The 16,555-nt window shown below is 37.4% G+C and overlaps 2 protein-coding genes across 3 annotated transcripts; both read left to right on the top strand.

The window, feature by feature from the left end:
- The first annotated feature begins 5,806 nt into the window (after nucleotides 1-5,806).
- LOC105054107 (pentatricopeptide repeat-containing protein At1g20230-like) lies at nucleotides 5,807-8,470 on the top strand. Its single transcript, XM_010935536.4, has one exon. It carries the CDS (start codon nucleotides 5,807-5,809, stop codon nucleotides 8,468-8,470), a length of 2,664 nt encoding a protein of 887 aa, XP_010933838.1.
- A 3,286-nt stretch (nucleotides 8,471-11,756) lies between these two features.
- Nucleotides 11,757-16,492, top strand: LOC105054105 (ycf20-like protein). 2 transcript variants are annotated; one of them, XM_010935534.3, is made up of 3 exons: nucleotides 11,757-11,907; nucleotides 12,010-12,207; nucleotides 15,935-16,492. In XM_010935534.3, the coding sequence occupies exons 2-3, from the start codon at nucleotides 12,029-12,031 to the stop codon at nucleotides 16,377-16,379; spliced, it is 624 nt and encodes a 207-aa protein (XP_010933836.1). In that variant the 5' UTR covers nucleotides 11,757-11,907; nucleotides 12,010-12,028; the 3' UTR covers nucleotides 16,380-16,492. The 2 variants fall into 2 exon arrangements, with proteins under 2 accessions (XP_010933836.1, XP_029123074.1); XM_029267241.2 differs by having other exon boundaries at nucleotides 11,788-12,207.
- Nucleotides 16,493-16,555: the final 63 nt, after the last annotated feature.

Consider the following 16,555-nt stretch of genomic DNA (forward strand, 5'->3'; position numbering starts at 1 on the left):
AAAGGTCCCAGTATATCCATCCTCCAAATTGCAAAGGGCCAATGGGAGGTAATAGAAATAAGCTGAGCAGTAGGTTGATATTGGATATTAGCGTACCTCTGACATTGATCGTATTTGTTGACAAGATTAGCTGCATCTTTTTGAGTAGTTGGTCAATAGTAATCTTGTCGGATTACTTTATAAGCAAGTGATCTGCCCCTCAGATGGTTTTCACATATCCCCTCATGTACTTCTCGAAGTACATAGTCAACTTCATATGATGATAAGCATTGAAGTAAAGGAGGAGAATAAGACTTTTTATATAAGCGTTCTTCTTGAAGAACATACCATGAAGTTTATTTTTTAATGCTTCTGGCCTTAGTTGGATCATTGGACAAAACTTTTTTAGATATATAATCCACAAGAGGATCAATCCAACTCAACTCATGACCGACCTGAAATATAGAGAGCACCTCAATACTAAACATATCCAATTATTCAATCAGTACCTTCTGATTCAGTTTGAAAAAATCTGAAGTGGAGAGGTGGGATAAAGCATCAATCCAAATATTTTTTGATCTAAAAATCTAGAGCACTTCAAGCTCTTTAAAATTTTTGAATAGTTTTTTGATATTCTGTAAATAACGGGCTATTGTGGAATCCTTAACTTCAAATTGATCTCAGACTTGGTCGATGATAAGTTATAAATTTGTAAAAATCTTTAATTTTCTAACTCTGAGCTATTTTATCATTTTGAGATCCACTGTTAAGGCTTCATATTCAGTGCCACTATTGAAAGTATTAAAATTGAACCTCAGAGCCTACTCAGTCACGAACTCTTCATAACTAGATAAAATCAAACCGGAGCCACTTCTTTGAAAATTTGAGGCTCCATCCACATATAAAATCTAGAATGAATCACCACTTTTGAGACTTATTGGGACCGACCTATCATCTAGGATAGTGCATTCTGCAACAAAATCAGCTAGTATCTGACCTTTAACTATAATTCGAGATCGACAGTGAACATCAAATTTACTGAGTTCAATGGCCCATTTGACGATCTGACCTAAAGTATCAACCCTTTGTAATATCGATCTGAGTGGTTGATCCGTCAATACTGTAATAATATGAGCTTGAAAGTAAGGCCTAAGTCTCCGAACTGCTATGATCAAAGCATATATCATCTTTTCAATCTTCTTATATCGGGTTTCTGCGTCTCACAGTAATTTGCTGGTATAGTAGATAGGTCTTTGAATATCTATTTTTTTCAGATAAGAACTGAGCTGACTGCACAAGGTGATGAAAATATAAATATACAGTTCTTCACCTTCGATTGGCTTAGAAAGAAGAGACGAAGAGCCAAGATATTTCTTAAGATCCTCAAAAGTAGTCTGACATTCTTCTGTCCAGCTAAAATTTTTGATATTTCTTAATATTTGAAAGAAGGGATGGCATCTTTCAGGTGACCCGAAAATAAAGCGATTGAGGGCTATCACTCGTTCGATGAGCTACTGAATTTCTTTGATAGAAGCCGAGCACTTCATTTCTAATAATGATCTAATCTTTTCAGAATTAGCTTCTATTCCTCTTTGATTAATGAGAAGCTCAAGAAATTTATCTGAGCTAACTCCGAAGGCACATTCGTTAGGATTGAGTTTCATTTGGTGCCTTCTAAGTTCTCTAAATGCTTTCTTCAGCTCGGTAATATGCCGATATTTCTCGGTGCTCTTTACTATTATATCATCAACATAGATCTCCATATTTCGATCAATTTATTGCTTAAAAACTTTGTTGATGAGGCATTGGAATGTAGCACCTATATTCTTAAGATCAAAAGGCATCATTTTGTAACAATACAAACCCCTTTCAGTGGTAAAGATAGTATTTTCTTCCTCTTCTGGAACCATTTGGATCTGATTGTAGCTTGAGAAAGCATCCATAAAGTTGAAGAGCTTATGATCGAAGGTATTATCTACGAGCTGATCAATTCTTGACAGAAAAAAATTATCCTTCAGGCAAACTTTATTGAGATATTTATAGTCGATGCATATCCTTCATTTGCTATTAGCTTTCTTGATCATAATAATATTGGCTATCCATTTCGGATAATGAGCTTTTCTGATGAATCATGCTTTTAAAAGCTTGTCAACTTCCTCATCGATAGCTTTTTATCTTTTCAGAGTGAAATTTTTTTTTCTATTGAACTGGCTTGAAATTTGGATCCACATTTAGTTTATGAATAATTACATCGATGAAGATGCCAGATATATCAAAAGTCGACCAAGCAAAGATGTCAGTATTTGCTCATAAAAACTTGATCATTCTCTCTCTTAAATTAGGCTTGAGGTTTACACCGATCTGGACCATTTTTTTTGGATCATCTCCTAGAGGAATGGCTTCAAGCTTTTTTGCTGGTTCACCTCGGATTCCTTTGACCTCATCTAATGCATCTGGCATATCAACTAGCACATTTTTCGTTGGTTGATTTATTTTAGCAAAAATCATAAAACACTGTCTAACCATCATCTAGTTGCCACACATCTCACCAACTCCTTCCTTAGTCGAAAAATGTACCAATAGATGGTAAGTAGAGATAATGGCCTTGAGGGCATTAACATCAGGTCAGTTGAGGATAGCATTATAAGCAGATGGGACTCTGACTACCAGAAAAATGAGATGCACCATTGATTGCCTTGGTTCTTGTCCCACCATAATCGATAGAGTGATCTCTCCCTCAGCTGCCACCGGATTTTCTGAGAATCCGATTAGGGGAGTATCATTCCACCTGAGTTATCCGATCAGATTCATTTTTGAGAAAGTATTATAGAACAATACATCAACAGAGCTTTCATTATCAACAAGAACTCTTTTTATATCATATTTGCTATTGTCATAGAAACAACGACAGCATCATTATGAGGGGTTTGGATCTCCTTTACATCATTTTCAGAAAAAGAAATAACATTTTCAATTTTTTGCCTCTTGGGGAGTAGGTCATCAGCGCCAGTCAAGATGCCAGATATCATATTGATAACACTAGCAATTGGTTAGTTATGATCATCAGAAGTTTTCGTAGTTGAAGGCCTGTGTTCTTCAATTTTGGCCGGCCTAACACATTTGCCAAAGTAACCTCGATGCACCAAGGCTTCTATCTCATCCCGCATTTGCCTGTATTTCTTGGTATCATAGCCATGATCTCTATGAAAATGGCAATACTTCCGCTTGTCTCTCTTCTCTAGAGGGGCTTTCAAGGGACATGCCTTCGAAAATATCTCTCCCCTTCAATTTTCATTAGAATCTGAGTTCGGAGAGCGGACAGAGGGGCATAAAAATTAAAACGTCGAGGTGGGTTTTTTGACTTCAAATTTTTTCGAGATCGATTTGAATTTTCAGTCTGCTTATCATTCTCCTCGATCATTTTTTTTTTATCCTTCTTTGTCTGCCTTAAGATAGCCTTCTCCTCTTCGGTCTGGGTGTATTTACGAACCCGATCAAGTATCTTATCTTAGGTATCCAAAAAGTTCTTATTCAGAGAAAAAATCAGACAGTTGCTTCGGAGTCTCCTCTTTAAAGTAGACATGGCAACTAATTCATTAAAATTTTTTACTTTTAGGATAGCCATGTTGAAACGAGCTACGTATTTTTAGAGATCTTTTTCTTTCTACTGTTGAACACAGAAATGACTATTCACATACCTCAAATGAGGTCTGTTAATACCAAAATAAGTGACGAACAGTCTTCCAAGCTACTCAAAAAAAGAGATAAATGGGAGTCCAAAAAATCAAATCCTTGCCACCTTCTTGAGGGTCGTGGAAAAAACAATGCATAATAGGGCATCAGAAGCTCCTTATAAAGCCATGAGGGCCCTATAACCCTCGATATGATCCATCGGATCAGCAGAGCCATCAAAAGACTCGATGGCGGGCATCTTGAATCAGTTTGAAACTAGTTCATTCAAGATCTCATGAGAGAATGGAGATCGAAGATTAAAGCTATCTTTATTATGAGATCGACCTCCTATCTGGAGCTCCATCAGATGCCTCTCAAGATCCAGGATCTTGTGCTTCAGATCGTCCTCTCTTTAAACTTTCAGAGTATTGAAGGCAAATTCGCTGTCCGTCTCATCAATATGGTGTTCATCTTAATGGGCTGGTTGAGGGCTATACTGAGACAAAGCATTTGGGAGAGGAGCTTCTTTCAATGGTTGCTCTTCCCTCTTTTGAAACTGTTGAACAGCTACTGTTAGGGCTTGGACTTATTGAACAAGGAAGCTAAATTATTGAGGATCAACAGTAATTGGTTATTGTGGTAGCACCTCAGGTGCTCCTTCTGGAGCGGAGGGAGAGGGATATTGAGCTTATGCTTTAACCATCTTTTCCACAAAAGAAATCAGGGGGGCCCTCTTTCTAGCATCAATCTGTTGCTGCAAGGCTCGAAATCTAGAGTAGAATGGATCGACTTGAGTGAGATAGGGTCGGAGCGATTCTTGCGATCTGGCGAAAACTCCTCCAATCTGTAAAATCAGTCAAAAAATTGGATAGAGATCCTCCAATTCTGGACCCTTCGATGCTTAAGTCAGTTCAAGCCTTGAGAACAAGGGTGAAAAAGAGTGAAAGAGCAAGAGAGATTGAATGGAACTAGAAGAGAACTGGATGAAAGCCAAGAGTTTAGCCTAATTTTTTACTTACAGAGTCTTCTCTAGTTTCAAAGAGCAGAACTTACCGATGGAAGATCCCTGACCCTTTATTTATAGAGGGACTGAGGGGGCCGTTTCAGAGTTTGTTAGACCATTAGAAGAGTTTGTTAGATGGTTAGAGAGCCACCTGTAAGTGAGCTGGCGCACAACTATGTATATGAGCTGAATATGAGATCGTGGCCAGCTGTGGCTTGGTTGAGGAAACCATCTCGGACGTTTGTAGAACAATTAAGTCCGTCATTATAATAGTTTACCTCGATAGACGACTGAGATGAAATAGAGATGTCATAACATTCATCCCGGATAGTGAGATATCGAGGTTCAAGTCGGTAAATATCTAATCCGAACATTTCTTTGTTAGTTGAGATGTCATCCGGACAGAATGCAAGGGCCTCCTTCGTTCATGTCAGTAAAAGTCCGAGCTGAATTTGCTAACCGGTTAATTGGTCTGCTGGGATCTGGCACTTTCAGATTGATGTCTTTTTGATCTTATATGATTATGTCACGTGTCTCGAGACCAATTTAATGCACCAACAAATTAGAATTGAGGTTTGGTTGGAATTGGTTGGAGAGAATTTTGAGTTTTCAATTCTCTCCAAAACCAACAATACTCTAATACAAATATTTAGTCTAAAAGTTTTAAGTTGTTGAAAGGGAGGAATTATTGGTTAGAATTGTTCTATCACATGTATCTTACACCATCCAATAAAAAATTATCATATCATTTTAAAAAAATAAATTTTTTTTTTTCATTCAATATTACAAAAATTATCAGCTAGCTAATCATGGCTAATATTGGATGTTTTTCATTCAAACATTTTCAACTAAGCTTAGATAATAATAAATTTTTTTCTAATAATAGGTGGAATGAAAATTTTCAATTAAACTTAGATAATAATTAATTATTTTTAATAATAAATAATATAATAATTTTTTATTGAACGATTCACGATATATACGGTAAATTGGTTCTAACCAATAAACTCTCGTTGGAAGGACGGGCCCAAGCCACTAATCCAATTGTGGCCAGTGTGGAACCACGACAACGAGAACGGCTTCTCTGAACCGTTGTGACGGCTGTTCTTTTTAAAGGCTCCGCTCTACTGGCACGTTGTGGCAGGCCGCACGATGGCCGCCACAGCAGCCCCCGCTACTGCGTCGCCTCTTATTCACCATCAGCGATCCTCTCCAATTCACGCATCAATTGGACAGCACAAGCCGAACACACTGTCGTCTAAACACCACCTCACCATAGAATCCTCCTCCACACTACCAAATCTCCCCAACAAAAATCCCATCCCCCAGCGCTCAAGCAGAACATCTCCCCACCTTCACGGCACCTTTCAAGCACTTCTTTGGGAGGACTTCTCCCCAGACTCGGCTGATTACGCCCTTGCCGTTGATTCCTGCTTCTGCCCCCGGCTGGGCCTGCAGATCCACGCCCATGCCCTCAAGCGAGGCTTCTGTGGCTGCCGTGAGTTCCTTGAGACAAGGTTGCTTATCTTGTACGGCCGCTGCAATGGGGTGGAACCTGCTCTCCAACTGTTTGAGAAAATGCCTCTAAGAAGCATACACTCATGGGCTGGCATCCTGACTGTTTATGTGGATCATGGGCTCTTTGAGGAAGCCTTTTTTCTATTTAAGGAATTGCTGGTTGAGGGAGTTGAGTTGGATTTCTTCGTGTTTCCCGTGGTCTTGAAATCGAGTGCCGGGCTGAGTGCACTGGACTTGGGCAAGGGTCTGCATGGTTTTGTCTTGAAGAAAGGATTCGTTTTGAATGTATACGTGGGCAATGCTCTTATTGACATGTATGGCAAGTGTGGTGCTATGGATGATGCGGTGAAGATTCTGAAGGGAATGCCTGAAAGGGATTGTGTTTCGTGGAACTCTGTGATTGCTGGTTGTGCTTCCAATGGAATGGTAACTGAGACGTTGGAATTTCTGCAGAGCATGTGGTCGTTGGGTAATCTTAAGCCTAATCTTGTTTCATGGAGCGGGGCGATTGGAGGCTTTGCTCAGAATGGCTATGACGAAGATGCTCTTGAGCTGCTTTCTCAAATGATAGAGTCTGGTGTTAAGCCAAATGCGCAGACTTTGGCTAGTGTCTTGCCCTCTTGTGGAAGATTGGAAGCACTTGATGTTGGCAAGGAAATTCATGGTTATTTAATGAGGCATGAGCTCATGGGTAATGCTTTTGTTGTTAATGGATTGATTGATGTTTACAGAAGGTGTGGCGATATGTCCAGTGCATTAGAGCTCTTCTTGAGGTACTCAGTAAGAAATTTGGTCTCTTATAATACAATGATAGTAGGGTACTGTGAGAACAATGAGTTAAGGAAGGCCAAGGAGCTGTTTGATCGCATGGAGATTGATGGAGTAAAGAGGGATGCAATCTCATGGAACTCAATGATTTCGGGTTTAGTTGATAATGAGAGCTTCGAGGAAGCTCTTAATATGTTTAGACACATGCATATGGAGGAAGGGGTTGAAGCCGACTCCTTTAACTTAGGGAGTATTCTCGCAGCTTGTGCAGCCTTGCATGCATTTGGACAGGGTAAGGCGATACATGCATATGCACTGAAAAGAGGTTTTCATTCCAATGCCTTTGTGGCTAGTGCATTGGTTGATTTGTACTGCCGATGCCAAGATCTTGTGGCTGCAGAGTTGGTTTTCTTTGACATAGGCAAAAGGAATACAGTGACATGGAATGTGTTGATCTCTGGTTATGCTCGGGCTAATCAAGTAAGCCATTCCCAGGAGCTGCTCCTAATGATGAAAGAGGATGGCTTTGAACCTAATGTCTACACTTGGAATGGGCTGATTGCAGGTTGCATGGAGAATGGACACAATGAATTGGCTCTGCAGTTGTTTCTTGAAATGCAAACCACAAAGCTGATGCCTGATACTTATACTATTGGGATGATCTTGCCTATTTGCTCAAGATTAGTTTCCATTGAGCGAGGGAAGCAGGTCCATGCACACTCAATTAGATATGACCATGAGGCTGATGTCCATATCGGAGCAGCCCTTGTGGACATGTATGCCAAATGTGGGAATATAAGGCTTGCAAGCATTGCATTTAATAGAATATCACAACACAATTTGGTATCTTACAATACTATGCTTGCGGGGTATGCGATGCATGGGCTTGTAAAGGAAGGCCTTGCACTCTTCAACAAATTGCTGGAGGGCAAGATCGGGCCAGATGAGATCACCTTCCTGTCTGTTCTATGTTTATGTGGTCATGGGGGAACTGTTGAGGAAGGCCGAATGTACTTCCATCTGATGACAAGCTATGATATAAAGCCTAATATGAGACACTACACATGTATGGTTGATCTTTTTAGTCGTGCCGGGCAGCTTAGGGAAGCATATGAGCTAATTAAAAGTATGCCCATGGAGCCTGATGCTGTGTTGTGGGGTGCACTGCTTGGTGGTTGTGTCATTAACTGCAATGTAGAGTTGGGAGAGATTGCTGCAAACAGACTTATTGAAATGGAAGAAGGTAATGTTGGTAATTATGTTCTTTTGGCAAACTTGTACGCCTCTGCAGGGAGACAAGATGGTTTAGTTAGAACAAGACAGATAATTAAGGAGAAGGGGATGCATAAAAACCCTGGTTGTAGTTGGATTGAGGTCAGAGATCAAGTTCATGTGTTTCTCGCAGGTGATAGATCTCACAAACAAACAGATGAAATCTATGCTACTGCAGAAAGGTTGAACTGGCATATGAGAAAATATGGAAATGGTTTGATAGCTCATCAGTCTGACTTATTGCAAGAATTAGCATGAGTGCTTCTCCCTGCTGCTTGCATTGGTGGTATCGATGGAACCTACCGCCTTCTACACCAGAGTTTGGTGAACTTCAAGTCATGTTTGCAGCCTGAAGCATTCCGAAGCACTGGTCTTGAAGGCTCTCAGGCTTTGGTCTGCTCATCAGGATTGACTTGCTGAGGAGGTTTTGATAGGGTTGTGCAGACGCATGGTCAGTGTGCAAACATTAGGGCAGCAAACCTGGGCAAGATAAAATTTGATCAGCAACTATGATGAAATCTCTGATGCAAGCAGGTTCAATTCAAGGTGGATTAAATTCTCATCTGTACAATACGAACTGCCAGTAGTCCAGAAATTAATGAAATCCAGAAATAGGCTCTGGATTCTGTAGGTTGTGGTGCATAAAACAAAACAAAAGTTCCATTAATTCATTTACATTGTGTTGCAGATTACAGATTAATGTGTTGCAAAAGGCAATATGAACCCTGGCTAACGTTGGCTCATCATGTTTCATGTCAGTGGTCTTTTGAAGAAGAACCTGCCTTGTGCCATGCATGAGATTAATTAAGAAATATTTGCTGGATGTCTAGGATATCATCAGTTTTTAATACATATTGATTTTTTTTATTTGAACTAATACATACAGTTCCGCATTTTTTTACCTAACTTTCTTACCGATTCAATTTTTCCAAAAATGTCATCCATAAAAGGGAAAAAAAAACGAGGTGGTACACAACCAATAAGAGTAATTGAGCCAGACTTTTAAACTTTTTATTTTTAGAAGCAAGACCTTCTACCCTTTTTAGAAAGAATATTTGAAGCTCCCTCCTTTGCCGATTGGGATGATAATATGTTTCCTTGATTTTCTTTTAATTACAGACATTTTGTGTGAGGTATAGCAATTCTAACTATAAAACAAAATAAAATAAATGTCAAATTTGTAGAGCATTACCACCCTAAATAAAAGAGTTTTATTTCTCCTTTTCCATTTCATATGGCTCATCAATTATACCCAGAGAAAGGGGAAAAAAGAGCTAAACTAACACTAAAATCTTGCTCAGATAGTATCATCTCTCGTCCTTTGAACAAAAAGTCAGCGTCAGCTGTTGCTTTGACCCTATTTAGCAAAACTCTAGTTTTGAGAGCTTAGTAGGTTAGCATAGGGTAAGGTAGACAATGGGAGGGTTATAACTTATATAAAAAATTAGAGATAAATTTTTAGCTCTATTTTTATCTGAAAAGTAACTTCTCAAATAAATTTTATATAAAAGTATCTATCCATTTCAAACATAAGTTAAAAGCAACTATCCATTTTGACTAAAATTATTCTAATATTCTTATACTCTTTAAAATACTGCGGTATTCCTTTACAATAAGATAGTATTACATTATATTAATATAGTATTTTTTATAATAATACAGTATTACTTTATTATATTATATTAATATAGTATTTCTTTACAATAAGATAGTATTATATTATCATAGTATAGTATTTTTTTATTATAGTATTATTTTACAACAATATAGTGTTATTTTATAATAGTGTAGTATTACTTTATAATAGTGTAGTGTTATTTTTATTATAGTACAGTATTATTTTATAATAGTATAATATTATTTTATAATAGTATAGTGTTGCTTTATAACAGCAAGGGCAATTGGGTCATTTTATCTTATTTGGATAATTACTTTTAAGTTATCTTTCAAATAAAAAAAAATTTATGAATAGCTACTTTTAAGTTTAAACTCACTTAGATATTTTTTTATTAATTTTTTTTAATTTATAAAAACTAAACTAATATCAAAATCTTGCTAAGATAGTATTATCTCTCATCCTTTAAACAAAAAGTCGGCATCAACCGCTGCTTTGAGTAGTTTTGAGAGCTCAGTGGGTTAGCATAGGGTAGGGTAGGCAACGACAGAATTATAGCCCCACTTGAGCTCAAAAATATATATATATATATATATATATATATATATATTAAACTAATCAAGATCCATATGATTGCCTCTCTGTTATAATATAATCAAGATTATAATAAGAATGGCATTGTGGACCGATCTTTTAATAAAAATTTAATTATTTTAAAAATTTTAGATTTTTTAAAAATTTTTATTTTTATCATGAACTTCGGTTCGTTGCAATCAAGTCTTTAAGTTTTTATAATATTATAAATTTTTTTTTAGTACTATTTTTGTTTGACAACCATAATAAAAATATCAAGTGCTATCATGTGATGCGTAATAGAAACTGATGTGGAATCCTAAACGCTTTTCCATTTTTTTCTTTGAGCTAGGATTTCTATTTTCAATATCATTACTTTTTCTTCATCACTATCTCTTCTAAAACTCCACCACCTCCTAAACCACCATTGGCACCTCCATCTATACCATCATCATCTCTAAATCCTTCTCTATAGAGGCCATAACCACCACCAAGACTGCTTCCATCATCATTCTTTTTATTAAGTATTGAAAAATTTAAACTTTGAGACTGCAAAGATCTTAGTTATCTCTTTTTTAATTATTTACATGTGGTTGAAAAATTATGTAATTGATAGGGCTTTTGGGTTTGTAATAATTCGAATTATTGGTTCGTTTGACTTGTAAGTAATCTTATAAACTCACAAACTAATCTTGAAAAATCTAAATTTTAAAAGAAGTCAAGAAGAAGATGAGAACAACCAATCCTAATCCTCCATGCTTTGTTCTCCCATCTTCGTCTTCTCAGATGGGTCATGATCCAAAATGACGGAGGAAAAATATTGAAATAGAAAGTAAAAACATAGCTAAAAGGAAAAAATGGGAAAGAAGAAGAAGTTTAAGATCCCACGTCAGTTAATTTTATGCCACATCAACTTCCACTGTGTCACATGATAGCATATAACATTTCTGTCATGATCATCAGATAAAAATAGCACTCAGAGCAGAAATTACAACATTATAGATATTTAAGAACCTGATTGCAACGAATTGAAATTCAGAATAAAAATGAAAACTATCAAAAAAATCTAAGATTTTTAAAGTAATTAAAGCTTTTAATAAGTAATTTTTAGTTGGGGAAAGAAATATTTCTTGGTCATCTAGTTGTGAATTTTTCAAATTAATCAATTTTCTCTTGAAACAAAGAGATAGACAAAACTAGTTTTCTCAATAAAAAAAATATATGTTTCAGGTTTTTTTTTCTTGCAACCAAATAAATGCTAAAGACAAATATACTGCCTAGCTTCTTGCGGTTCTCGTCGTTCTAAACATTCAAACTTCAGACAGAGCGGGCTCGACGAGTCCGATTAGCCGCAATGCACCGCAAGTCGAGCCAATTCCGTTTTGGCACCACCGGTCGAACACCTGAGCCGCTTAAATCGCATGGCTGCGGACTGTCCCAAGTCCCTCAAGGCAGGAACCGAGGGTTTCCAAAATCCAAATACTATGCGAGACTGCGAGAGCCTCGAGTCCGTTCATCTCCCCAAGCCTCTTCCATCTCTACTGCAAGAGTCTCCCTCTCCAATCCGGGTCCCAAATCTCCATTCTTGATGCATTCTCTTTTGGTGTAGATTATTATGTGATTGAGAAATGACAATGGCGACGGTCGTGGTGCAGCGGGGCTCGCCAGCGATGAATCGAGAGTGCCTGGGAAGGCATCATTCTTCTGTGATTAGTTGTGGAGCGATCGATTGCTGGAGCCTTGGAACTCATCTTGGTAGACGGGTTGTGGAGTTTGGTGCCAGGCCTAAACCGTTTCATGAAATAAGGTTTGTTTCTTGACGTTCGTAGATATTAGATTCGTGACGTGTTATGGGGTGTCTATTTGAATAAAAAAAGAAAATTGTAGAATTTCTATTATAAGATCATTGATGCAGAAATATGGAACGGCAATATAGATTCAGAAATATGGAACAGCGTTTGTTAGGGAGCTACCTCTTTAAATTAGTAGGAATCAGATGCAAGCTCCTTGTGATGACCCTCACATGACGTCCATTAGTTCCCGATTTGATAAAAATAGCTTTTTTATTTTCATAGGATTCACATATTGAGCACCTCATTTTCTCTCTTCCTTTTCATATGATGCAAGATTATGTTTTCGCTAGTTTGCCTCTTTGTTTTGCTAGTATTGCTACTATAGTCTGGGGGTGTAGACCAAATGATCGACGAAATGTTGAACATATCGGAAGGGACTAATTGGTTTCACCTTACTGATATTTTCCCAGTAACTCTTCATAAATTTTTCTAGTAGGTCATCCATTGTTTTAGAAATAATAGTAGTTTGTAATGGTCTATAGCTGCTTGCTCTAGTGATTGAGGCCCTTAGAAGGCTTGAGTATGAAACAGTGTGGGTTGGACACCACAATTTGAGGATTTTAGAGGTTCTGGCCCTTTGGACTCTTGACATATGTAAGACATTCCTCAGCTCATCAAAAATGGAACGTCATGTTCTACATCAGTTCCCACCGTTACTTGGCATTGTTATTTGGTGTATGCCAAAAGCCACTTCCCTGTACATCTTGGGGACTTAGTTGTCAGCTGTTCTAAGTGTCAAACTTTTGGTCCGTGTGTGGGCACTTATATGAAAGTATCATTTCTTTCCTTTTTAATTTAAGTTGTAGTCATTTCTGTTAAAGATGTTGCTTTTTGAGTCGATTTTCATTGAACGGAAGAAGCTAGAGCCTGGTACAATTTATTTCCTTTAACCCTGTTATTTCTGCATCCTTTTATTCTTCATTTCTTTATGTTCTTTTCTTTTCTCTATAAATGGTTATATGTGTCTAGTCAACTGCTAGATTAATTGTAACATGCCCTTATTCAAACAGTTATTGGTTCATATTTAATATTAGTCCAATTCTTTGATGTGTTATCAAATCAAAAGATAATACTAAGAGCCGTAGTTTGAATATTCACACCGATGCACCTCATTTTTCCCCGCTATCGTGTATTACTTGTTAGATTTAATTAAAATTCATTCACCATTTTAAAAGATATATTGCTTTAGAACATGTATGCAGAAGCCAAATATAAAGCTAAAGTCGTAGTTTAAGTCCACACGAACCTTAACCTTTGACCTCAGGTTACAGGGACATGTTCCCTAACATCTTACACTATTCTTTAAACCTTAAGGCAGGTCAAGTAGGCATCCCACTTTGTCATGTTCTCTGAAACTGGATAGCAAGTGATCAACTTGAACCTGACCATAGGTTTTCCTAGCCCCTTGAGGTCCACCATCACATATGTGCAAGCCCATATCACCAATCCTGCAATCACCCTGTACATTCCACTAACGCGTTATTCTGAAGGCTATATGCTTTAATCTTGAAAATGTTGATGGTTAAGCATTAAAAATGATGAATGTCATGTATTAAGGATTTTGTGTCTTGCCAAGTAGCAAACACTATCTGGAGGAAATGTTCGCATAATTTATCAGTGTTTGTGGCTAAAAAGATTGGCTAGAAAGAAAAGTATCCCCATTGATTACCTATCACTAACCACAAATTCGTTTAATACTCGCTCTTGTATATCTAGCTCACTAATAGCAGTAATCTACACCTTATGTGACTAACATTACATGCTCTTGCAGAGGTTGTATACCACATAGTATAAACTGCATATATGGTACATAAGAGAAAAGGTTGAAGGCTTACATTAGACTGGCAGAAGCAGATTTGATAATGTTTGATGTATCGAACATTTGACTTAAGAGGACCTGGAGAATTGAAACTAATAAATTGGACATGGAGAATGGAAACTAATAGATTTAGTTGAAAGAGCAGGAATAGGCCTTGTAACTCATGTTTATTGCTGAGAACAAAATGACATCTTTTTCTAGATCATTTAGGCTGGAAAATGAACCACAATAACCTTCCATGGTCATGATGTTCTTTGACAAGCTTAAAACATTATTAAGAGGATGATTCTTTGCAGAGCAAGGAGTAATGTGCACTGCACTTTCACTACTTTATTTTGGGATTTTCTTGTTGGCCTCCTTTCTAGATGAATATTTGAATTTCAGTTTTGGTATAAAGTTCTGGAAAAGTCTATAGGCGTATTCATTATTTATTTGTACATCACAAGTCCAAACTCAAACATCTGCTTCATTCGATTTGTCCTTTTAGAGGGAGATTCTTCAAAAAGCCATTTGAAGTTGTTGGGCTTAGAATGTTGTGTGTAAACTTCCATATTTTGCATTATTATGCAATGATCAATCATTTCAGTTATGTCTGCACTCCTATTTGATTTTTGTAATGGACCACAAAGTTTACATAAATTGAAAGTTGGTGATTTACCATTATTTGATGTATCACTTTAACTTGATTAGGGCTGATTGCTAAAATTGTCCTGGAGATGGTCAGAGAATGTGGATCCAGATATTACTTGAACTAAAATAGCATGTGAAACACATAGCTGGTCTAGGATTTAATATACATATAGCCAAGAAAACTCCAGTATGTGTATTTCTTTATGGACAACTTTGTCAGAGAAAGGGGAAATAGATAGGGTAAAAACAATAGCAGAATATATGCTTTAATTTGGCCTACTTCATTATCTCAATGTATGTGATGTACCTTTGTGGTGTACATAAAAATAAAATGGTACTTAAGAAGTGAATTCTATCATTTAGAGTTGCAGAAATGTCAGCTAATGGATCATGGAATTGAGATCCAATAGGAACTGTGCGATCATGCCTGGGAGGAGTTTCAAACTCTTGTAGAGGGGAAGGCTGGATGTGTATCAGGTGTCTGAAAAGAGGGTTAAAGACCTGAGAAAACATGGATAGATCTTGTGGGAAGTGACTTGAGGTGGTTATGGCTAAATGAAGTTATAAAACTTTGGTAGAGCCCAGTGCATAACGTGACCCCAGATTGATGACATGGCCATTGTGTTTATGTTCGGAGTTGCTTTCCAACTGAACTTGTCAATGCATGTAGTGATTAATATTAATAGATTCATCACGAGACACTAGCCATCAATAGTGGAAATCAATCTGGCTGGAAGAAACTTTGGCATGCAGTATTAATTTTCCCATGACTATATATGACTACATAAAGCTAGCAGCTTTTGTAAATTAACAGCTTTGTAGAGGATGATTACTATTATTGTTGATGTTTATATCCTTATTAGCTTTTTATTAATCACTGAACAGCTTCTTATTTTTCAAAATAAACATCAATGGTAAGTTTTGTCATGAGCTGGTGTCGCCCTCATCTTAAAGGAAGTTCTGTTGGTTTATAAATTTATGCCATCTTTTGGGACCCTTTCATCAATTTCATGCAAGCTCTTTTTTTTTTATTTTTATTTTTTTTAAAGTCGTGCATTAGTAAGTGAAGAAACAGTACAAGTGTGATGGTTTAATTTGCTTGATCCTTATGTAAGTTTTTGTCATCTTTCTTTTCTTTGAAGGATAATATTTAATGATGTTTGGAATGTAGACACAAACCCTGTGAAACTGAATGTCATGTTGACAGGCTTTACCTTATTGGTCTTTTGTAGCCGGCAGATGAGAAGCAATAGATCGAGGCTAGCTTTTGCCTTGGACACTGGTGGATCTCCTAGCACTGATGATCAAGATAGCCCTGAAGGGGACAATGCAGGGCTTGGCAGGACAAGATTGGGCACAATAGTCCGTGCTGCGGCGAGACAGCTTCTGGAGAAGCTGAATGCTACCAGAAAGAATTTCCCCATGAAAATATTTCTCCTCCTCTTGGGTTTTTATACAGCCAATGCCCTGGCAACTATCCTAGGGCAGACTGGTGACTGGGATGTCTTGGTTGCCGGTGTTGTGGTGGCTGCTATAGAGGGTATCGGCATGCTTATGTACAGAAAACCATTCACTATGCCCATTGGGAGATTGCAGTCATTGGTGGTGATGGTGAACTACTGGAAAGCTGGTGTATGCTTGGGTCTCTTTGTTGATGCTTTCAAATTAGGAAGCTGAGGGACTTAGGAATTCAATCTGGCTTAATAAATCACATATTTTCCTAGACTGCACCATGATCATGGTGATTCATCGAGATCAAGTGCATGGATGCTATTTCATCTGTGATTCAATTGCATGGTTGCTGATTGATCAAAAAATTTGCAGGATATGTCCTTTTTTCCCATTTTCATTTC

The sequence above is a fragment of the Elaeis guineensis genome, chromosome 11 (assembly GCF_000442705.2).
Source record: "Elaeis guineensis isolate ETL-2024a chromosome 11, EG11, whole genome shotgun sequence".
NCBI lineage: Eukaryota > Viridiplantae > Streptophyta > Magnoliopsida > Arecales > Arecaceae > Elaeis > Elaeis guineensis.